The 23739-nt window shown below is 47.6% G+C and overlaps 1 protein-coding gene across 1 annotated transcript in view; it reads left to right on the top strand.

The window, feature by feature from the left end:
* Positions 1-23739, top strand: part of LOC147105126 (lumican) — a 40873-nt gene that overhangs the window by 10458 nt on the left and 6676 nt on the right. Inside the window, 2 exon segments of the mRNA XM_086011784.1 lie at positions 2658-2704; positions 2706-2976. Of these exon segments, the coding sequence (XP_085867910.1) occupies positions 2658-2704; positions 2706-2976 (318 nt within the window).

Here is a 23739-nt window from a genome sequence, read left to right as displayed (position 1 = left end):
TATCTCAATTGCATGTTTATCAGACCTTTCCGTGTACAAATTGGCTGCTGCGTTTACTTGTGTAACAATAGTGGCTGCACGTCAAAGAAAATGAATCCATTGGGCTGGATTTTGCCAGCCCTGGGGAGGCGGGTTTGGAGGCGGGACTGCCGGGAAAATGGCAGAATTTGGGGGCGGGTGCCCAACCCGCCCCCAACCTGCCTCTGTGCCATCTTTCCGGGAGGCGGGCAGCCGACCCGCACCGGGTCCCGTCTCCTGGAGGCAGGAAGGGGATTACAGCCACTTAACTGCCTGTTAATAGGCAGTCTTTTGGCTAATCCCTATTTTGAGCCCTGAAGTGTGGGCTTCCCAATGGCTCCAAACCTCACCAGGGTCAGCAAGGCGGGCCGTCGGTCTGCGGGGGTCGGAGGGGCCGAGATGTCTGGTGTGCAGGTGAGTAATGGGTGCATGTGTGCAGGGGTAAGTGTGTGAGGTGTGTGTAAAGTGTTTTAATAAGTTTTACTTACCTTTACTTCTTCCTGCAGGCTTCCTCCCTTCAGGCCTCGGGAGTCCCTCAGCTCACCGGCACAGAAAGCAGAATGGCCGCTGAACTGTCAAAAGCTGCAGCCTTCTGCTTTCTGGTCAGGAAGGCTTTCTAATTGAGTCTTGAGTAAAGACTCAACTTAGAAGACAGATTGTCAGTGATTGACAGCTTCACAGAGCTGTCAAACGATTACATTTCATCTGTCAAAAGCTCTTGACAGATGAAACGGCACTCGCTGACATCACCTGTAACTGACTTTCCCTTAATTGGCCTGCTAAGCCCGCTGGGCGGGCTTAACAAGGTCAATCAAGGGAAAATAACGTGGTAGCAAAATACTGCGGATGCTGGAAATCCGAAATAACAACAGAAAATGCTGGAAAAACTCAGCAGGCCAGGCAACATCCGTGGAGAGAGAAATAGAGTCAACGTTTCAGGTCGAAACCCTTCGTCAGAAAATAGCGTGGGTTGGCCACAAGTCGATGGAGGTGGGACTAAAACCCAACAAGTGGGAGTCCCGCCTCCAAAAGCTCCCCATTGACAAAATCCAGCCCCATGATTTGAAAGTACTTTGGGATACCCTGAGGCTTGATAAGGTATTATATTAATGCAAGCTCTTTCATTTCTTCCTACTCTAGTGGCACTGAGATTTACAGCATCCCAGCTGCTGCTGAAATTGGATAACCAAGGAATAGAACCTTGGATCTTCCTGGTCTGTGTAGCTTAATTTGTGATCGATATACACATTGAGCCACAGGGAAAGAGATGCTTGATTGACATTTCTAAAAGCAAAAAGATTTCAGTACATAAAGGGAAGGTAACTGTACAGGTAAATCCCATCACTATTTGGTATATACCAATGGTGTCCCTCATTTTAATTTTTACTTGAAATTCATCCGTAGAATCACTTTCTCTTTTAAAGGCAATTAGATTGGGGCTCCCTCAATGGCTCAGAGAGTTTATCCATTGAATGAATGAGCCTTACAAACAAGGAAGGTCCCAGGTTCAGTTACTGGTCTGTGCTGAGTTAGATAATCTCAGGGGCAAATGGTAAGGACACTACAACTGGCTTCAGAGCTACTGGATTGGAAAGGGGACGTTGTCCAGGATTCCCACTCCAGATAACTATCCAGCAAGCCTTGATGGAAGTGCATGTGCGTGAACATCAAGTGAAGACAGAACTGGGTGCAGATGTGTTGTCCTCTGTTCAAATAACCTAACAACATTTACTGTCAATATTCATACAGGAAACTTTCGATTAACCGGCCCCTAAATAACTGGAATGCTCTATCCACCGGCAAAATTCAGGAGTCGGTTCAGGTAACTTTTTTTACTTTTAGTTACTTTTTTTACTCCATTTGTTGCTGTGCAAGGGTGTAGCTGAAGCTGTTGCTAAGCTACAGAGACGCTTGCAACTTGAGCTGATTGTTTTGAAGCTGTTGGCAACAGGGTTTGTTGCTTTATATGGAGCTCTGAGCTCCGTATCTTTTACTATAGCGTTCGGTTATCCGGAATTGTTGATGAACCGGCATTACGTTGGTCCCGTCTGTGCCGGATACCAGAAAGTTTCCTGTATATGAACAATAGCTATTTAAGTAAGGTACCACAAGGTGCCTGGCACTTATGGGACTGCTCCCAGGAAGGAGACAAACTTCTTCAGGTCAGGAGTGGAGGAAAGTAAATAAAAAATATAATAGAATGGGATGCATTTTTCATAAGATTTGTAAAATGTTTCAGTTTCAAGATATGTAGCTTCCATAAAGATAAGTAGATGTTAAAAGCTCCAGAGAAGAAAGTCCAATTTTATTGCAACTATGACTTGCTGAGGTGATTTTCCATTGGAAATCTTCACCTATATCACAGAAATCACAGAAACCCCACAGTGCAGATAGAGGCCATTTCGGCCCATCGAGCCTGCACCGACACATGTCCCACCCGATCCCCGTAACCCCTACACCAACACATATCCCACCCTATCCCCGTAACCCCACGTATATATATATTCAGCCATAACATTTATTCACCACAGTCTTGGGTCTATGTTTTCACAGTCCATTGGATGACTGAAGTAAGATAAATGGAGCAATATGTTCAATTCAAAATAGTAACTAATATATTTCCCTTTCTATCATCACAGGGTTGAAATCTGTTACTCACCTGAATCGGAGTTATAATCAACTGTCTTATGTTTCCCAAGAGTCTTCTAGTTACAATCCAGCAACTCCACTGCACCAACAACTTTTTCGAAACCCTTACAGAAGATTGTTTCACACAGTTTCATGGACTTCTTTACCTGCGGCTAAGACAAAATTAATTTACCATTGAGGGCCTAGCACCGAATAGTTTCAACATCTCCACCATGGTTGAGCTGGGCTTAGCCTATAACAACCTCACCTCTATTCCACATGTGCATGAAAATCTGCAACATCTCTACATGGATGCCAATCAAATCAGTGGTAAGAAACTTTCACACATTGCTAAAACTCCTTTGCTGGGAATTTCCTTGTTCCTGCTCCCGCACCACCGGTATCACTTTGGCAGAAGTTCAGTGAAAACCCTGTTGCCTGTCCCCAGCAAATTAAATGTAAAAATCATCATTCTTGTCTTTAAGTCCCTGCACAACCTCATCCCAGCATATTTCTGCAACCTCATATTCTGTCCTGGACCCTATGGACCTCTGGTTCTGACTAGGGTGGCAAGATATTTGCTACCTTGATCCTATTCGCTGGAACTGCCTCCCCAAATTCCTCCGTCTTTTCACTTCTATCACAACCTTTAAAAACCGTCCCAAACCCTTGCTTTTTGAACAAGCTTTCAGTCACCCTTTCAAATCTCCCCCTCCGTAGCTCAGTGGCCATTTCCTTACTCCCTGTAAAGCACCCAATAGGGAATTCAGGAGAAAACCTCTTTACCCAGAGAGTGGTTAGAATGTGGAATTCGCTACCACAGGAAGTGGTTGAGGTGAATAGCATAGATGCATTTAAGGGGAGGCTAGATAAACACATGAAGGAGAAAGGATTGGAAATATAAGTTGATGGGGTTAGATGGAGAAGGGTGTGAGGAGACTCGTGTAGAGCATAAACACTAGCATGGACCTGTTGGGCCAAATGGCTTGCTTGCTGTTGTTGTAGAGTGTATTAACCGACACTCGACGCGAGGTATCAGATCGATATTCAAGTGGTCTTTATTACGCCGGCGGGGAGCCAGTCTCTCACCAACAGACTTCTCCAACTTGTTACAGTGTATACAGCATTGTTATACTTTCAAATACCTCGTGGTGACCTTGTGACTTGTTACAATCTTATTGGACTTCTGCAGTAGCTTAATTGGATTATAAGCTGCATGATTCAAACCGGCCAATTGACTTACGGATGATGCAATGCAGCTTTTGGTTGATTTCATTAACTCTGGGTATAGCTGCTGATTGAAAGGTCAGTTTTGATCACATTACAAAACCTTGTCAAGGTGCTTTCTGCTTTGATAAGCAGCCATGACTTTCTGCACACACATACAGTTTTGCAAGCTGTCAGCAAATTTTTAACTTTAACTCTTTCCCCACTTCAGCCCCCCCTTTTGGTACTTGGCCCTTGCCCAAGTTAACCACACCCATGAGTGTTGCTGTGTCTCCTGTCCCTCACAGTGATCAGGCGCTGGTTTGGGAGACCCGGCACACTCAGCATGCTTATATTATTAGTTTCCTTTGCTCGCTGACTATTGCTTTGGCCTTCTCCTTGTTTCTCCTCATTCTGCCCGCGGCGTATGCTGCTATTCCCCACCCTACTGCTAAAACTAGCTGTACTACCACTAGTACGTGTGATAGAATTCGGATCCAGGGGTGGATGTTAACATTCATTCCCCAATCTCATATCTTCTGGTACCACGGGACTTCCCTCAAATTTTCATCTATATCTTTTACTAATGTCTCAAGATTTCCCCTCAACCCATGGTATTGCTTGACCATCTTCTGTAAGTTGTTTTTTTATTTCTCGTAAATCCTTTGGCAATTGAGGTATTGGGGCCCCTATCTGATCCTCATACTCCTATAAGTCCCCTCCTAGTTCCTCTGTCACATTAAGTGTTAGGCACTTCCTTGGGCTGGTATATATTAGTTTGGTGTGCCCAAAGGACACCGGGATGAGTGGTGTAAAGCAGAAGTTAGGTATGGTAATGTTACATACAAGGTCCGCGTACCAGTATCTAGTTTCGGTAGTGGTCACACAGTAATCCCCCCTTCCCTTGTATCCTGAGTGAGTATGATGGTGGTCAGCATGCGAAACCTTTAGCATACATCCTTCCGTCTTACTGTATCCACATTCGTCCTTTGGGCCCTCTCCTATTGGATGGGGGCACACTGTAATGGTTCCCTTACGTCTAAGGATACACCTCTCACGGTGCCCTTTCATTCTGTAGCATAGGTGTCGACCGGATAGTACTGGAGGTAAGTTTCCCCTCTTATCACACCTATATTTTCCACCTGGCATTGAGGAGAGGGGGTGGCGTCTGACTCTACCGCCGGTAGCAATAGTACCATGCCTATCAGCGAGGTTATTGCTGCCTTACACCTTTGTACCACAGGGTATACCCACGTAATCCCTTTAAGGGTACATGCGCTTAATGGGCCAGGGATTTGACTTAGGTTGCGGAGTTAGGTGCTATTGATCCAGTCTGGCACTTCGCCCCGCTGTACCTGTGCCAGATTGTGTCTCAATTGCCTGACAGTCCACTGACCATACGCATGGCACAGATTCCGCCTAATCTCATTCCTTGTTTGTTCTTCACCCCTTAGGTTTAATTGGTTGATGGCGCTGGCCTGGTTCTCCATAACCTTTATTCCTTTGAGTAGCTCCCCCACTGTTTGCTCTCCTAATCCTGCCCCTCTGGCTAACATGCCCATTTCCCTCTTCAATATTTGTTGTATTATTCCCTTTAGTCTTTCTGTGCTGCTCTGAACAGCTTGGATATCTAGTGCATTGACTATTGAAGTTCCCGTATTTACCCCTGTGAGGATATCTGTTCCTAACCCTCTCCTAGTCCTGTGGTGGGATGCAGCATGCCCTCGGAAAGTGGTAGCGCCGGTCACATCCACGGCTTTATTTATCACATTCCTTACCATAGCGTCATACAGTCTCATAGTTTTTCTAAATTCACCGCAATATATAGGCCACTGTAACATTGTCAAATTCATCAGGATCAGTATAACCTCGTGCTTTACGTTATCGTACAATAGTTCTCCTTCAGTGAATAGCACCAGTCCATTCTCAGGCCCAGGCGTCAACTTTGGACACCTCCGTTCTTCAGGTGTTGTTGTGATTGGGGGTGTTGTTGGTTCTAGGGTTAATCCTTGTGGTGTGGTCCTTGTTGTTGTCGGGTGAGGTGTTGTAGTGCCGTATGCAATCCATTGTCCGCGCAGCTCAGGACATATCCTCCCCCTCCTTGACCCGACCCCTGCCAGTGTCTATTACATCTTACCATATTGCTGGCATTTGTCATTCCACATGGTCCACATGTTCATTGATCCAAGTTCACCCAGGTACCGTTACACCCGTAGAACCCCTTTCCTTGTTTTTCACACTCGTAGCTGTTTGACATGATGAAGCCTCCCGTGGAGTCATCATTAGGGGATCTTAACTTGCAGTCGATTTCTTCCAGCCCATTATTTGGGCTTACAAGTGCCATCATCAGGGTAGTTGTGATGATCCATCTTACGGGGTCCATGTTTATCTGTAATTTAAACAGAGGTCTGGTCGTCACCAGATGTTAGTGCATCCTTTACGCCGGGTTTCCTCCATTCCCGTGTCATTTCAATTGTGTCCAATGTGTCCACCTATCCCCCCCTTTCATGTCGATGCAAGCGCAAGTGTCACTAGTCATGATCACTTCGAATGGTCCGGTCCACCTTCGGGAGAATCCTGACCTTTCCGGTGGGACCTGGACGAATACTCGCTCGCCCACAACGGGCAAGGGTACTGATATTCCTCCAGTCTGGTTATCCCTGCCTCTAATGTCTTGTTGTTCCCTTATTTCTCTCCTGAGCCCCTTTAGTTGGTGGTCTGTGTTAAATCTGTGAATCTTGAGGTATGGTGCCTGTTAGTAAATAGACAGAGACTGCAGAGGAACAACGAACAGGTGTTTACTGGATGAGGGTTGCTCGAAAACTAAAGTACAGATCCCTACTCAGGGTTTATATACAGGTGTGGTCACTGCCGGTACTACAGTATACAGGAGCTGTAAAAAGTAGTTCTCCCCTTAAAGGTACATACACTACAATTCCTCCCCTTTTAGATTAATAGTACCATAACATTCATTTAACAATTAACACTTTTAACATGCAACATTAACGGCAAATAGTCCATTTATAAATTCGGTCTTTGGGGCAGCTTCCTGATCCTTTCTGGATAGCGCCTTTCCTGAGTGTCTTGCTCTTGGTGCGGAGGCGATTCTGGCCCTCTGTCATCGGTTGGTTCATCACCAGGTACGCGAGACATGGGGTTGACTCGTTCCTGTGACTCTAGGATCTGGTCGACATGGCGCCTCACAATGTTCTCCCCAAACATCCACTGTGTAAATTAGTGGCCCCTGCCATGTGCATATCGTTCCTGGTTGCCATGGAGAGGAGGGCCACTCCCATGGGTGTAGAGGGGCATGTGGTGGTGCATTTTGGACCTTCTGGCATCCTGAGCAGCTCTTTGTCAGGTCCTCGATTTGCTGATCGATCCCCGGCCACCACACATAAGCCCTAGCAAGGCTTTTCATTTTCACCCCTCCCAGATGGCCTTCGTGAAGCTCATTCAGCACTCTCTCCCTTAACTTGGGTGGAATTACCACTCGGGATCCACACATCAAGGTCCCCTGGCATACTGACAGCTGTTCTCTTCTGGATGAGAATGCTGGCAACAGTGAGTCTCCATGTGTTGGCCATCCCTTCACCGTCAAATCATATACCCGAGACAGTGTCGGGTCATTTCGGGTCTCGTTCTCTATATCCGCGTTAGTTACTGGCAAGCATTCAATTATAGTCGAATAAAATATTTCGACAGGGTCCACTGCTGGTGCTTTCTCCCTTTGTAGCCGTTGCGCAGTCATCACCGGAACGCCCTTCTTTGGATTAAAGATGGAGACAAGTGGTTGGTGGTCAGTCAGCAAGGTGAACTTCTGCCCGTGTAGATAGTGGCCGAACTTTATCACTCCCCACACTAGGCTGAGGGCCTCCTTGTCAATCTGGGCGTAGCTACGCTCGGCTGAGATTAGTGACCGAGACGCAAAGGCTACTGGCCTCTCCGAGCCGTCCGGGAATTTGTGCGACAACACCGCTCCAATACCATAGGGTGATGCATCACACGCCAACCGAATTGGTAGTGCTGGATTGAAATGAGCCAACACCTCTTTTGATGTGATCAATTCTTTGCACTTCTGGAAAGCTCGTTTACCTTCGTCATTCCACTTCCATGGTACCCCCATTTGCAGTAGGGTGTTCAGTGGGTGTAGTACTGTAGACAAATTCGGCAAGAACTTATGGTAGTAGTTCACCAGCCCGAGGAACGACCTCTTCATTGCAGGAATGATGGGTGTAGCCCACTCGCTCCAGTCCACTTTGGACAGTACTCCAGAACGTTCCAAACCTTCCAGCTCTGCTTCGACGGCTGGGCGGATTGCATAAGGCACCGGTCTGGCCTTCAAAAACTTTGGGCTCGCATTTCCCTCTATTTTGATTGTTGCTGTTATGCCTTTTTGTGTTCCGAGTCCCTCCTGGCACACTTCTTGTGCGTCAGTTAGCATTTTTGACAGTTGTCCAGGAGTGACGTCGTCATCCTTTTTGGCATCTACCGTCAGTGCTTGTATGGAATGCCAATCTAATGGTATCTTCCGGATCCATTCACGGCCTAGTAGTGGTGGTCCTCCATCTGGCAATACATATATGTCCATTTTTGGTGTTTCCTTGCCGTTGTATATCACGTTCACCCTTATTTTTCCTTTGGGGTAGACTTTTTTCCCCGTGTACATCTTCAAGACAATCTCTGTATCTCTCAAGGGTATATGTGAGAATAGCCGCTTGTAGTCCCTTCAGTTTATGACTGTTAGGGCTGATCCTGTGTCCAATTCCATTTTCACTTGGACTCCGTCTATCTTGAGCGTGACCCAGATAGTTTGGTGATCCTCCATTTTGATTACATTATGTAGTTCCAGAGAACCCAGCTCCTTGCTTCCGGAGTCTGTATCACTTTCCTGTTCGTCTGAACTACTCTTCGTTACATTATGTACCTTTTTGTACTTCTCCTGTGGAGATTTCTTGCTGCTGGTTTTCTTTTCCGACCTGCAGACTCCTGCTCTGTGTCCTACTTTTCCACACTGTCTGCACACTTGGTCCTTGAACCAACAATCCTTATGGTCATGTGTTGTTCTGCCGCAGCGATAGCACTTTACTGTTCCGTATGACATTTCATTTGTGCCATATTCTTGCCGTTGTATCTCTGCAGCGCCCCGTGCGGCTGCTTCGTGTGATACTGCCATGCTCAAAGCCTTGTCCAGCGTAAGATCCTTTTCTGATAGAAGCCGTTTCTGGGTTCCTTCACTTTGAAGCCCACACACAAACTGGTCCCTTAACTTATCTGCTAGTTCCGTTCCAAACTGGCAGTGTTTTAATAGCTTGCACAGTTCCGTTAGATACTCAGCATTACTTTCGTCTTTATGCTGGTTCCGTTTGTGAAACTTAAAGCTTTCTGCTATCAGGAGCGGTGTGGGGTTTAAGTGGCCCTGTAGGATTGCCACTATGCTTGCAAAATCCTTTTCCACTGGCTTCTCTGGGGTTACTAGGTTTCGCAGTAACCCATACGTTTTTGCACCCATGGAATTCAACAATACCAGTGCATTCCTGGCATCAGGCACTTCCTTCGCCATGCAATGCACTTCTATGTGTTCTACATATGTCGCCCAATCTTCGACTTCATTGTCGAATGCTGTGACACTGCCACTCTTCTGCATCCTTGGGTGTGGTTAGACTGGCAAAGAAAAATGGTGTCTCCCGCGCTCTCCCTTCTTCTCCGCCGGCTCAAAATGGCATCTCCCGCGCTTCCCCTTCTTCTCCGCTGCGGCTCCAAAAGAAAAATGGCGTCTCCCATGCTTCCCTTCTTCTCCGCTGCGGCTCCAAAAGAAAAATGGCGTCTCCCGCGCTCTCCCTTCTTCTCCGCTGCGGCTCAGCCTCTGAACAGCGGCTGCACGCTCTGCGCACTTCTTCTCCGCTGAGGCTCAGCCTCTGAACACCAGCTGCGCGCTCTGCTCGCCCCTCCCATGCGCCTCTCTCTCCGACGCCGTTCGGGCCTGAACACCGGCTGTGCGCGCTCTCTCTCTTCTTTTCTCCCTTTTTCTTCTTTTTTTTTCCCCGGCCGCTCGGTCCTCAACCCTGGCCGCGCACTGTGCGCTTCACCCTCTTTCTTACCCCGTCGACGCTGTTCGGCCTTTTTCCCAAGCCCAGCTCTCCACAGCCTCCTCTGTGATGTTGAAGTCTTCTCCGGATGGCCGATGCCCGTATTCCTGGAATCGGCCTTCTTCTACAGTGTTGCAGGTAGGTTTGAATCCACTCGTCGTCGCCGCTGTTAAATCTGTGAATCTTGAGGTATGGTGTCTGTTAGTAGATAGACAGAGACTGCAGAGGAACAATGAACAGGTGTTTACTGGATGAGGGTTGCTCGAAAACTAAAGTACAGATCCCTACTCAGGGTTTATATACAGGTGTGGTCACTGCCGGTACTACAGTATACAGGAGCTGTAAAAAGTAGTTCTCCCCTTAAAGGTACATACACTACAGTCTAATGTTTGTACATAACTCCTAATTTTGCCCCTTATTGGTCCTAATTCCTCACTCCCAGAGGCCACACCTTCAGGTAGCTGCATCGCACGTCCGGTCATAAGTTCATATGGTGTTAACCCGGTCACTCTACTAGGAGTTGCCTTTTACTGCATTAGGATACACGGGAGGACGTCTACCCACCCTTGTCCGGTCTCGGCTATTGCCTTTGCTAGAGCCATCTTTATGGTCCGGTTCATCCGTTCCACCATTCCTGAGCTCTGCGGGTGATAGAGTATGTGGAACTTCTGCCTTATTCCTAATAACCTACATGCCTCCTTCATAACCTTTGCTGTGAAGTGTGTCCCTTGGTCTGAGTCGATCTGTATCAGGACCCCCCATCATGGGATTATGTCATAGGCAAATATCTGGGCTACTGTTCTCGCGCTGCAATCCCTCTCTACTGGTTTTATACTTCCGATTTTTGCCATGTAATTTGCAACGGTTTTAGTCTCATATTTCTTGTCTGTCCTTCGCTTTTGCACTACTGCCTTATTCCATACATTGATTACTAGGTTCAACTCACTGAGTATGTCCACCCCTAGGATTGTTCCTTCTGGATTTTCACATACCCATAACTGTACAGGGAGGAATATTCCTCCCAGTTCTAGTAATTGCGTTTCACTTTTGTAGGCGCGCGTGTGTTTCCCACCCACTCCCTGTGTTAGTATGGAGGTTTTGGTACATGGGAGGTCCAGATTGGTTATAGACACTGCTGCCCCTGTGTTGACTAACATATCACACTGCCGGCCCCCTAACAGTGCAGTCAGATACATTCGGGGATCGGTGCTATTTCCGGGGGCCGATGCTATCTAGCATTTTTGTGACAATTTTTTTATGATTTCGATCAATTGGTCCTTGTTCAGATCTTCCACTTCTGTTACCTGCTCACTGTGGGTATTTCTCTGTTGCTCGGGGCCTTTACCCGCTTTTCTCCCGCCCGGTGCCCAACAGTCCCACTGTTCATGTCCCGGTTTGTTGCACTTCTTGCACTTTCACCAGGTGTCTCTCCTGGGCTGTGTGCATTCGTTACGCCTATGCCTGGGTTTATTACAATTAAAACAGACCTCCACTTCCTTTGTCACCGCGACTGGCACCTCTCGGTCCGCTACTTTGGCTTTCTGTTGGTTATCTACTTCGGTCGCCCACCTGACCAGGTCGTCATAAGTCTGCATTGTGACTAATCCTGTCTTTAATATGGCCTGGTGGGCATTACTCAGTCCCTCCTTGTACATCTTTAGGAATGCCAAATTGTCCCTCTGTGGCGCTATTATCCCGGAGTGCGCCAGAAACCCTGTCCACTTCCGTTCTCCATAATCGTGAGCAGATTCCCCTTTATTTTGAGTAATTCCCATGACTACTCCCCAGTTTACGGGTACGGCTCCCATAACACGAGTTACGTCGTCCCTAAACTGCGTATAAGCAGCCTCATGAAGTGCAGCTGTGGGGGCTACATCCTGACACCGTGTCCTGTCCCTAAAGCCTGCTCCTAATTGTTGCCACATGTCTTCACTCATCTTGGCCCTGACCAGTCCCACAACGTCACGGTTATGGAAATTATGACAGATCCTCATCTCCCTCAGTTTTTGCCAAAACTCCGCGTTACTTTGTCGCGGCTTCATGGCTGACAATAATTGCAACAATTTTTAATTTTGTCTCCTGGAGAGAGTGATACATATGTCGTCTTAACTTGATCTGGGACTGCCAGGGCACCTCCGGGCCCCGCCTGACCTGCAGGAGCTCCCGGTATAAATTCTACCTTTATGGGTGGAGCCTTAACTTTGGCATAAGGGGGTGGTCCCCTTCCCCTATTATCATTGTCATCCCTATTATGTTCGGCCACCTTTCAATCTATGTCACCCCAATCTATTCCGTCCTGGTCTTCTCCTTTCAATGGTCCTGGTAACACAGGGGCCGTGGCCATTACTGGTACCCTGGTACAATGCTGGCAGCCGTCTTTGGTCCATATACGAGTACGTCTACTCAGTTCGTAATACGTGCACGTTACTAATATTATGGCTTTTTCTTCTTTCTGTTTGCTTTGGTTTTCCCACCATTCTCTTTGTTTACTAGGTACATCGTTGGGTTGCCAATCATTTTTAAGCATTTTTTCAATTAACCATTTGTTTTTTCCTGCTAGTTACTGTGTGAGGGACCCTTCTGGCCTCCAATCGAGCGCGTCCTTTTTACCGGCCGCCATTCTGTCTGTGTTTAGTTATTGTCAGAGGTATGCCTGTTACCGTACGTCCTCCCAAAGTCAGCGCACTACTTGCAACTTATACCATGCCTATTCTGTCTGGGTTTAGTTATTGTCAGAGGTATGCCTGTTGCCGTACTTCCTCCCGAAGTCAGCGCACTCCTTGCAACTTATACCATGCCGGATGTTCCGCGTTTTTCGCCCAGACCCTTTTCGACCACTTGACCTACCAATCTCAAACTTCAGGTTTCTTTTTGTTCTCCAAAAGAAACAGTGGACACGGAAGATACTGCCTCGCCCTAACTAGATGTGGTAATTTAAACGAACTCACGTTCCTTTGGCTTGGCCGTATTCGTCCGTGTCTCCCGTCCGGTAGAGAATCCTGCCAACTACACCAATTGCTGTAGATTGTATTAACCGACACTCGACGCGAGGTTTCAGATCGATATTCAAGTGGTCTTCATTACGCCGGCGGGGAGCCAGTCTCTCACCAACAGACTTCTCCAACTTGTTACAGTGTATACAGCATTTTTATACTTTCAAATACCTCGTGGCAACCTTGTGACTTGTTACAATCTTATTGGACTTCTGCAGTTGCTTAATTGGATTATAAGCTGCATGATTCAAACCGGCCAATTGACTTACGGATGATACAATGCAGCTTTTGGTTGATTTCATTAACTCTGGGTATAGCTGCTGATTGAAAGGTCAGTTTTGATCACATTGCAAAACCTCATCAAGGTGCTTTCTGTTTTGATAAGCAGCCATGAGTTTCTGCACACACATAGGGCAAGATTTTCATTGTGCTGTGGAGTCGGGATTGGAGGCATGAGGGGGGGTGGTTATAATCCTGAAATCAGGGGTCCCGACCCCTTCCCGCACCCAAACCCGCCTCCATGCCAGTTTCAAAGGAAACGGGTACCCACCCCACACTGGGACCCGCCTACCCGAGGCGGGAAGGGATTAGTGCCAATTAACTGCCTGTTAACAGGTAGTTAACAGGCAGTTTTTAGCCTAATCCCTATTTTTGATGTTGAAGTGTGGGATTCCCGACGGCTCCAAACCACGCCAAGTTAGAGGAGGCGGGCCGTCGGGTTGAAGGGCTTGGAGGGGTCGAGATGTCGGTGTTCAGGTGAGTGATGTGTGCATGAGTGCAAAGGTAAGTGTGTCTGGTGTGTCTAAAGTGATTAAATATGTTTTACATACCTTTTCTTACCTTTTCAGCCTTCCTTCCTTTAGGTTCTGGGAGTCCCTCATCTCACCGGCACAGAAAGCAGAATGGCTGCAAACTGTCAAAAGTGACAGCCTTCAGCTTACTGTGCAGGAGAGATTTCTAACTGAGTCTGTGGAGAAGGACTCAGGTTAGAAGTAAGACTGTCAGTGTTTGACAGCTTCAAACAGCTGTGAAACACTGATGTTTCATCTGTCAAAAGCTCTTGACAGATGAAATTTCAGTCTGTGACGTCACCTGTTGCCGGGTGGCCCTTAATTGGCCTGCTGAGCCCGCTGGGCGGGCTCAACAATGTCAATCAAGTTAAAATTGCGTGGATTGGCCGCATCTCGATGGAGGCGGGACTACAACCCCGAAAGTTGTAGTCCTGCCTCCAACCCGACTCCTGAGTTAAATTCCTGCCCAAACTGTTTCGCAAGCTGTCAGCAAATTTTTAACTGTAACTCTTTCCCCACTTCACTGTACTGCGAATACTATGTAATAGCTTGGTCCATTCCTGAGTGCTCCTGGTCCCAATGCCAACCTCCACAGATAAACAAACCCTTCCACAGACAACCGTAAGACATCAATGAGAAGCACACCCCAGGTAACATCAATGAGAAGCACACCCCAGGTAACAGATATGGAACACTGTTCTCCATGCCTGATATACCCGTGCGAGACCTACTAGTAAATAGCAGCATTATATCTTAGGATCCAGAATTCTAATTTAAATGACTTTCATCAAGGCTTAAAATAATTTGCCCATATGAAGTAAGTCTTAGTCAATTTTGGCACTTAAATAGATGTTAAGCTGCCTGATATAGAATCACAGACACTAGAGAGGGCGGTGGGGGGGGGGGCGGGGGGGTGGGGGGGAGTTGGTTGGTCGGGGGGGCGGGGGGTGGGGGGGGGAATTGTGTTTCCAGTGGATGAGGGTCCCTCAGGAGGTGTGGATTCATAAAATTCCTCCCCATATATAATCATGGTTCTATCACAGTGGCTTCATGCTACAGAAAATGAATAATAAAAACTCAGAGAACTCATTGCCAAACACCTATTGACCAGCAAAGAATTGAGCCTGTCTCAGTCTGTCTGCAAGTACTACAGAGCCACATTGTCATGAACAAGGCAAGACAAATATTCACCCATCCAATTCATACTACAAGAAAGCTTCCTGGAAGCACTGAATGAAGTCATTTTATATATTATTAGGATGTGCAACAGCTGCCAACTTTACTCTGGATGTTATAATTTGGACTCTCTTCCAGCCCTTTAATATGTGTTCTCAGCAATAAGCCAGTTTCCATAATGAGAATGAATGCCCAGATTTTCCTCACCACGTTGCCTGATTTCTGGGTGGATAGGGTCCGAAAAGTCCCTGGACTTCTGCTTACTTTGAAACGTAATGGAATTTTGCGTACTTTGCACCCGAACATATCCTCCAGTCAGTAGGACAGAACTGATGGACGGTCGTCGACCTGAAACGTTAATTCTGTTTCTCTCTCCACAGACGCTGCCTGACCCGCTGTGTGTTTCCAGCATCTGCAGTATTTGGCTTTTGTCTTAATATTTCTATAGTGAACAAGAAGGCAAGGGTAGAGTCATTCGGAAATAATATCCTGCAAAATGGCTGCTGACTTTCCCACAATAGGACTAAAAATAAAACAGAAAATGATTTGAAATTTGAACCACTTGTGCTTTCGGTACTCATGAGAAACTGTGAAAATATAACATAACGGCACAGTAACAGTAGGCATGAACAGTACGCAGTCATTACATAGGAACATAAGAAATAGGAGCTGGAGTCGGCCATTTGGCCCTTCGAGTTTGCTCCACCATTCAGATCTTCTACCTCAACTCCACCTTCCCACACTGTCCCCACATCCCTTAATTCCCTTCGTTCCCAAAAATTTATCGACCTCCGTCTTGTATATACTCAACGATGGAGCATCGACAGCTCTCTGGGGTAGAGAATTCCAAAGATTCACAACCCTTTGAGTAAAGAAATTTCTCCACGTCTCAGTCCTAAATGGCTTACCTGTTATTCTGTGACTGTGACTCCATGTTCTAGATTCCCCAGCCAGGGGAAACATTTTCCCAGCATTCACCCTGTCAAGCCCCTTTAAAATTTTATATGTTTCAATTAGATCACCTCTCATTCTTCTAAACTCTAAGGAATATAGGCATAGTCTACTCAATCTCTCCCCATAGAGCAATCCCCTCATCCCAGGAACCAGTCTAGTGAACTTTCGCTGCACTCCCTCTAAGGCAAGTATGTCTTTCCTCAGGTAAGGAGACCAGAACTGTACACAGTACTCCAGGTGTGGCCTCACCAATGCCCTGTATAATTGTAGTAAGACTTCTTGGCCTAGAAATTGGGTTGGGGCGCCAAAGTGGCGCAAAAGTCGCCTGAGCGCAGGATTTAGCGCAGCGTTCGAGGCTTTAGCGATCGTCAGATATTCAGTTTCATTGCTCCTCGAGGGACACAGGGCGAGGCTCGAGGCGCTCCGTGTCCCTCTTAGGGCGTTGAAACTGAATATTGCAACGCAACGTGCCACAGCGCCACACGCTGTGGCACGGCACGCTGCGGTACTGCAGGCCTTCCTCCCACTGTTAAGGGGGAGGTGCCTGCAACAGCGCGATCCCCGCTCGCGAGTGCCAGCAAATGAGCCCGGCACCAAGGAGAAGTGCCGGGCTCTCGGGAAACAGCCGGCAATGCCGCGGGGGGGTGGTTAGGAGGCCGGGGACGGAGGTGCTGGCAGGCGGCCGCCTAAGAAGGCGGCCGCCCTGCACCTCCACCTTAACTTGCGCCGCTGCTGGCACAGTAAGGCCCCGTGAACCGGGCGCCGTTCGCTACCAAATATCGCGAACGGGGCGCGAATGGGGTGCTGCGCACACGGCGGCGCAGCGCAAATGCCTAACGCCACCATTAGCACCCCTGCTGAATATCGCGGGAGACGCAGCCAGTGGCGCTACAGCCACTGACTGCCTCTTTAGGCGCTAACAGGTGGCGCTACTCACCCAATTTCTCCCCCCTTTACTCTTAGGCCTAGAAATTGGGTTGGGGCGCCAAAGTGGCGCAAAAGTCGCCTGAGCGCAGGATTTAGCGCAGCGATCGGAGTAATTCCGATCGCCAGAAATTCAGTTTCAGTGCCGCTCGAGGGACATGGGGCGAGGCTCAAGGCGCTCCACGTCCCTCTTAGGGCACTGACACTGATTATCGCAGCGCAACGTGCCGCAGCGCCACACGCTGCGGCACGGCACGTTGCGGTACTGCAGGCCTTCCTCCCACTGTTAAGGGGGAGGTGCCTGCAACAGCGCGATCCCCGATCGCGAGTGCCGGCAAATGAGCCCGGCACCAAGGAGAAGTGCCGGGCTCTCGGGAAACAGCCGGCAATGCCGGTGCGGGGGGGGGGGGGGGCGGTTAGGAGGCCGGGGACGGAGGTGCTGGCAGGCGGCCGCCGAAAAAGCGGCCGCCCTGCACCTCCACCTTAACTTGCGCCGCTGCCAGCACAGTAAGGCCCCGTGAACCGGGCGCGGGTAGCGAGCGGCGCAACTGTGGCATTCGCTACGAAATATCATGAACGGGGCATGAATGGGGCGCTGCACACGCCGATGATGTCATCGGTGGCGGCGCAGCGCAGAAGCCTAAAGCCACCAGTAGCGCCCCTACTGAATATCGCGGGAGACGCAGCCAGTGGTGCTACAGCCACTGACTGCCTCTTTAGGCGCTAACAGGTGGCGCTACTCACCCAATTTCTCCCCCTTAAACTCTAATCCCTTTGTAACAAAAGCTTACGTACCATTTGCTTTCCTAATTGCTTGCTGTACCTGCATGTCAACTTTATGTGATTCATGTACAAGGACACCCAGGTCCCTCTGAGTGCAAACATTTCCCAGTCTCTCACCATTCAAAAAATATTTTGCTTTTTTGTTTGTCCTACCAAAGTGGATAACTTCACACTTCCCCACATTGTACTTCATTTGCCATATTCTTGTCCACTCAGTCAACCCTTTGCAGCCTCTTTGCGTCCTCCTCACAGCTTACTTTCCCACCTAACTTTGTATCATCAGCAAACTTAGATACGTTACACTCAGTCCCTTCATCCATGTCATTAATATAGATTGTAAATAGCTGAGGCCTTTCCACAATGAGGCCTTGGACAATGTGGACCACTTTTCATACCCCGGGAGCCTACTGTTAACAAGGGCAGACGTTGATGATGAAGTCCAACACTGCCTTCAGTGTGCCAGTGCAGCCATCAGTTGCCTGAGGAAGAGAGTGTTTGAAGACTATGACCTCAAACCTGGCACCAAGCTCATGGTCTACAGAGCAGTAGTGATTCCTGCCCTCCTGTATGCTTCAGAGACATTAACCATGTACAGCAGGCACCTCAAAGCACTGGAGCTGTACCACCAACGCTGCCTCCACAAGATCCTGCAAATCCATTGGCAGGATAGGCTCACCAACGTCAGTATTCTCGCTCATGCCAACATCCCCAGCATCAAAGCTTTGACCATGCCCAATCAGCTCCGATGGACGGGCTGTAAAGGAAATAACCATATTCCAAGAGATACACCTTCCTATGAATGGAATTTTGACTTTATTAAAACATGAAAACTGGGTTTAAAAATCTAAAAGCCTCAATGACACAGGCTGCAAACAGAACACAGGCTTTTGAGATAAGATCAATTGTTAACACAAGCCGTAAACACCATACAAGCTTTTGAAATGGGAATGGGTTATTGACAATAAAACAATGGCCCTATTGAAGCAAACCATTGGAGTTTCTAGAAAGTCTGCAGTTTGGGAGAAACACAATACCATTGCCCAGTTTAAAGTGTTATAAACAAACACTCCGGGAAACAGAAACTTATAACATTAAACAACCATATGCCTTCATAATATCACATCAAATGAAACAAGCAGACACGATGTCTGTGGTATAACCATTGAGATAGCTAAAAAACAAGTAAATGCTCAGTTGAAGTGTTTTCAATTTACATGTTGTAAAATATACAAACAGAAGACTTTGTAGATGTGAAATCAAAAGATGCACCAAGCAATCACATTGTGTTTGTGTTGAACTTGGAACACATAGGAGTCATGACGTCTGCTTCCAAACAGCTAGGTGGTTTTAGAATTGAATGGAAGACCTTCGATAAAAATGGCATCAAATAGATACATAAGTTATAACCATTTTTTATGAAACGTTTTGAACACCTAAACAACAGACAGAAGTCTGCAAGCTAACAGTTGAATTGGCAGTAAGTATAGAAAAAGTCAACAGGAAGATGACTAGAGATAATTAGCTTACATCAGCAGAAAACTTCAAAGGATAAACCACTAAAAAAAGGTATAAAAATAGAGCTTTGCAGATGGAAAGTCAGAAGTCGCTGGAAAGGGCAAGTGATTCTCAACTTCAGAGGCATCTCTGTATGTTTTTAACTCTTTGAGTCTCGGGGATCAAAAAGGTATTCTTATTTGATTTTGGTTGATATTCTGGATTAGAAATAATAAGAAATGTAAAAATGTACGAAGTTAAGATTTGAGAATAAGGATCTCTGAGAATAAGAAATGTAAGCTATTTGTATTTTGAACTGTTAAAGTTGTGATTGACTCACAAGCTGTTAACTATATGTCAGTTCTTAAATAAATCTATATATTTTTAGAATTGTCTCAAATAGTGGGCCCGATTTTGTGGCTTGTGTGGGAAATGGTTGGATTCCCCCAAATGTGGGGTTCTGACACACAAAAAAATGTGTCAGCCAGCTCCACGCATTTTTCCCTCAAGTGGCCAATTAATTCCCAGCATGTGGGCAGCCTTGCTAATTGTCCATTTCTAGTCAGAAAGCCCCACAGTATGATGTCATCATTCATGGTGCTTTCAAGGTCCATAGCAAGCACTGCATCCTATGAAGGCTTCCAAACAAACCATACAGGATGGCAGAGGAGCCTGCAGCAGCTGTGGCCAGTGCCAGACCCCGAGCTGCCTTCAAATTCGACGAGGCTTCACTGCAGGCATTATTGGATGGGGTTAGGGCCCACAGGGAGGTCCTCTTCCCTACGTCAGAGAGGAAGAGGCCTCCCACTGAGACCAATGCTGTATGGATGCAGGTGTCAGCAGATGCCAACTCGCTGGGAGTCACCAGAAGAACCTTGGCATTACATCTCTAACTCCTTCCTTTACTCCCCCACAGTACCATCCAGAGCCCCTGTCCTCACTGTGGAGGAGGAAGAGGCTGTGCAGCCAGACTCCTCAGAGGAAGCTCCAACCTCTGAGGGCACAGCATCAGCAGTAAGTGCACCCAGCACCAGCGCAGACACTCACACCTCGGGGGGGACCTTCGGGACACAGAGTAGTGTTGTCACCTGGTGTTTCACAGCTCACAAGTGAGCCTCAGCAGATTCTGGAGACAGGGACAGCAGTGGAGAGTCCTCGTTGGATGGCGCAGGACTCTGCCAGCTCAGCTCAGCTGTGCTGCATGTCGACCCTCTGCCTCTGGGCCCATCCACAAGAGAAGAGGTGATGGATCTCCATGCACAGATGCAGGAGTTACTGGCAGGTTTTGTCTCCAGGGTCGCTGCGAGTGTGGAGCGAATGGAGGAGTCCATAGCGACCATGAGCAGAGCCTTTGTGGAGTCATTGGCGCATGAACGCATCACCATGGAAAGGTTGGCAACCTCCATGGAGGAGATAACTCGCCAGGGTACGGAAAACATGGTGAGTGCTCATAAGAGAATGACATCGCTTGAGGAGCGTTGGCCATCTATTGAACAGAGAAACCAGATGTTCATGGAAGTCCTTCTGAGTAGGACTGCCAGTGCAGAAACGGGTCCCCATGGCCCCCTAAAGCACAGCAAGGTGCTCTCAAGCCACTTCCAAGTGCTAGCCCCTTCTGGCCTGTGCAGCTTCAGGTGAGTGAGCAGCAGCCTGGTGCTCCTGGTGCTCATCATGCTGTTCCTGGTTCTGCTGCTGCCACCTCTGCTGCTGGAGATCCTGTAATGGCAAGAAGGGAAGGAAAAAAAGGTGTCCCATGCTTCTCGTAGATGCCTCCGCTGAGGAAACGCTGAGTGAGGGTGGCGAGCGGGGCTTCCCAGGAGATCGCATTGGAGAAGTGTGTGAGGCTCCAACCTTCCACAGCTGTGCCTAAGCCTTGAAGAAGTAGCCCCAAGCCTGCAGCAACAAGGTCCTTCAACATACAAGTGCTGTCCCTTTAAATCGCAGCTTTCCCGAATGACCTGCAGCTGAGAGCAAGCAAGCCGGCAAGCTTCACGCCAGGTTTCATCAGCAGGGTTCCCCGCAGGCGTGTTTGATGTGGGGAAAGCCCCAAAATCGCAACGGCCCCTGAAAATCGACTTAAACAAGGTAATAATTGCTCATTAGTGTTCCGACGGCCAGTCCCGCCAGCAGCGGGCGGGACTGAAGCTGGTCGCGGAGAAACGGCGGTCCGAAAGTCGGACGTGGCGGGGAATCAGGCGGGGGGGGGTCGCGACCCGCTTTTTCGGCGATTTTCAGCCCCGGCCGCCTGAAAAGCCGCCCGACGGCTGGCAGAAAATCGGGGCCAGTATCTCTGTATCAAACTCGCAAACTCAATTTCTGTACACTCTTTTGTAAGGAGTTGCAGAATTCTGGGGGGTTTTCCGGACCCTCATAATATCCGGAAGGTTACAGTCTAGTTAAACTTATTAAAAGTGCTATCCAGAGAACAGCAACATCTTCAAGTCATTAATTTCCTTTAGACAGAGATAGTCTGAACCTTTAGACCCAATTAAGCATCTTATAGAATTCGGCTATTTCTAACTTTAGTTGAAGGTGAACGTCTGGGGAATATGCCTGATCTGAGGTAGCCCAAAAAGGGCTAGGACTAGTAATTATCCCTTCAGGGCCACATCGTCCGCATGCCCAATATGAGACTCCCAAAACAAGCGCTCTACTCGGAACTCCGACACGGCAGGAGAGCCCCGGGTGGGCAGAGGAAACGTTTCAAGGACACCCTCAAAGCCTCATTGAAAAAGTGCAACATCCCCTCCGACACCTGGGAATCCCTGGCCCAAGACCGCTCAAAGTGAAGAAGAAGCATCCGGGAAGGCGCCGAACACCTCGAGTCTCTTTGCCGGGAGCAAGCAGAAGCCAAGCGCAAACAGCGGAAGGAGCACACGTCAACCCAAGCACCCTACCCACCCACCCCTTCAACCACCGCCTGCCCCCACCTGTGACAGAGACTGTAGGTCCCGCATTGGACTCATCAGTCACCCAAGAACTCATTTTTAGCGTGGAAGCAAGTCATCCTTGGTTCCGAGGGACAGCCTAAGAGAGAGAGAGAAATAGCTGAGGCCCAAGCACTGATCATTTTGCTAGTTACAGCCTGCCAACCTGAAAAAGTCCCATTTATTCCTACTCTCTGTTTTCTGACCATTAATATTCAATTTTTAAATTTGGCCAGAACTTCGGGTCCCCACGGGTGAGTACGCGCTGGGTACTCACACGTAGGCCCATCGAAAGTGCCGGTTTCGTGCATGCACTGCGCATGCGCAGGAAACCGGAACTTCCGTTCCCTTAAAGGAAGGGGTTCACAGGTCGAACGCGTGCGCCGGAGAGGCAGCGTGTACGCCTGGAACTTCCGTTTTTTTTGCAGGTTTCTCCGGGAGGGTAAGTCTCCAGGAGCTACGCTTGTAAAAAGTAGTCGCAAGGCCTGCTTATAACAAGGTAAGTGGTGAATTAAGTTAAATTAAAACATTTTTTCCACAGGTTTATTATTTTTAAATACTTTAAAGAAAGGTAAGTTTATTTTTAGCCCCATTAGAAACTAATTAATTTTTTCAAAAATTTAAATTATTGTTTAAAATAGTTATTTTATATAATTTATAGTTATTTTAAAAATGTGAGTTAAAAAAAAATTTATTTGAAGTTTTAGTGATGTTTTGGGGCTGAATTGTATTCATAGATTTGACAGGTCTTCCTGTCAAATCTATGAATACAGATTCCCTGCTACCATTGGCTCTCCATGGCCCACGTGATCCCAGGGGACGCTTCAAACTAACTGCGCCCCTGGGATACGCAAGCACTGCGCGCCGGCAGCTGGAGCAGGCCCAGGATCGGAATCCCATGCGGGCCCACAGCACAACGGCCTGCGCGCTAGTTAAGTGCAGGTCGGAGGCTTCCACCCGCGGGAAGCCCCCGACCTGAATTTCTGGGCCTACATTCATCTAAGTCGGCACCAGGAGGGTAAAATTAATTACAACTTTGCATATTGGCAAAAGTGATTGGACTTGGCCTAAGCAAACCAGGCTGTGACACAACATATTAAATTGCAATAGGCTAGGATTGCTTACACACACCTGTTTCATCTATCTATATATATAAAACGGTCTGTCTGTCTTTCCGTCTGTCTTTCCGTCTTGCCGTCTGTCTTTCCGTCTGTCTGTCCGGCTATACAATCAAAAGTTATAGAGCGTACCTACACATATGTTATATCAAAAGAAAGCTTATCATTAGGGGACTCTAATAGGCATATTTACTTTTTGGTCAGACAAAAATTGTTCCGACAGTATACTAAAAAGTTTCAAAAAACGGCAACATTCTGCTCATTAGCGTTGAGTGACGTGATGGTTGACCAATCGTACAGGAGATTAACCTGATGGTTGACCAATCGGTGCGTCACGGGGGCATTTCATTGCGTGTGTGGGTGGGCCTAATCCTTCTGAGCTGAGGTGAGTGGCCGCCATCTTGATTCCTAATGATTCATTTATTTTTCCCACTTTCTGCGTGTTTATTTTCAAATCTAGATTTCCAGCAAAAAAAAGTTGCTTTTAAAACACAATTAAATTATTTTAAAAAAAAGTTAATTAATTTGTAAATATTTTCTCTAACCTCATAAGTTTTCCTACCTTTCACCTTTTTTTTCCCCTCTTGACTCGCTACACTCCGCCGGGCGCCCCAACCTTCCAGGGTTACCCTGCCTGC

The sequence above is a fragment of the Somniosus microcephalus genome, chromosome 18 (assembly GCF_052327205.1).
Source record: "Somniosus microcephalus isolate GS21.2 chromosome 18, FLI_Smic_1.0, whole genome shotgun sequence".
In the NCBI taxonomy this organism is placed as follows: Eukaryota; Metazoa; Chordata; class Chondrichthyes; order Squaliformes; family Somniosidae; genus Somniosus; species Somniosus microcephalus.
Note: the sequence above shows the minus strand (reverse complement) of the source record. Positions and strands in the feature narration are given on the sequence as shown.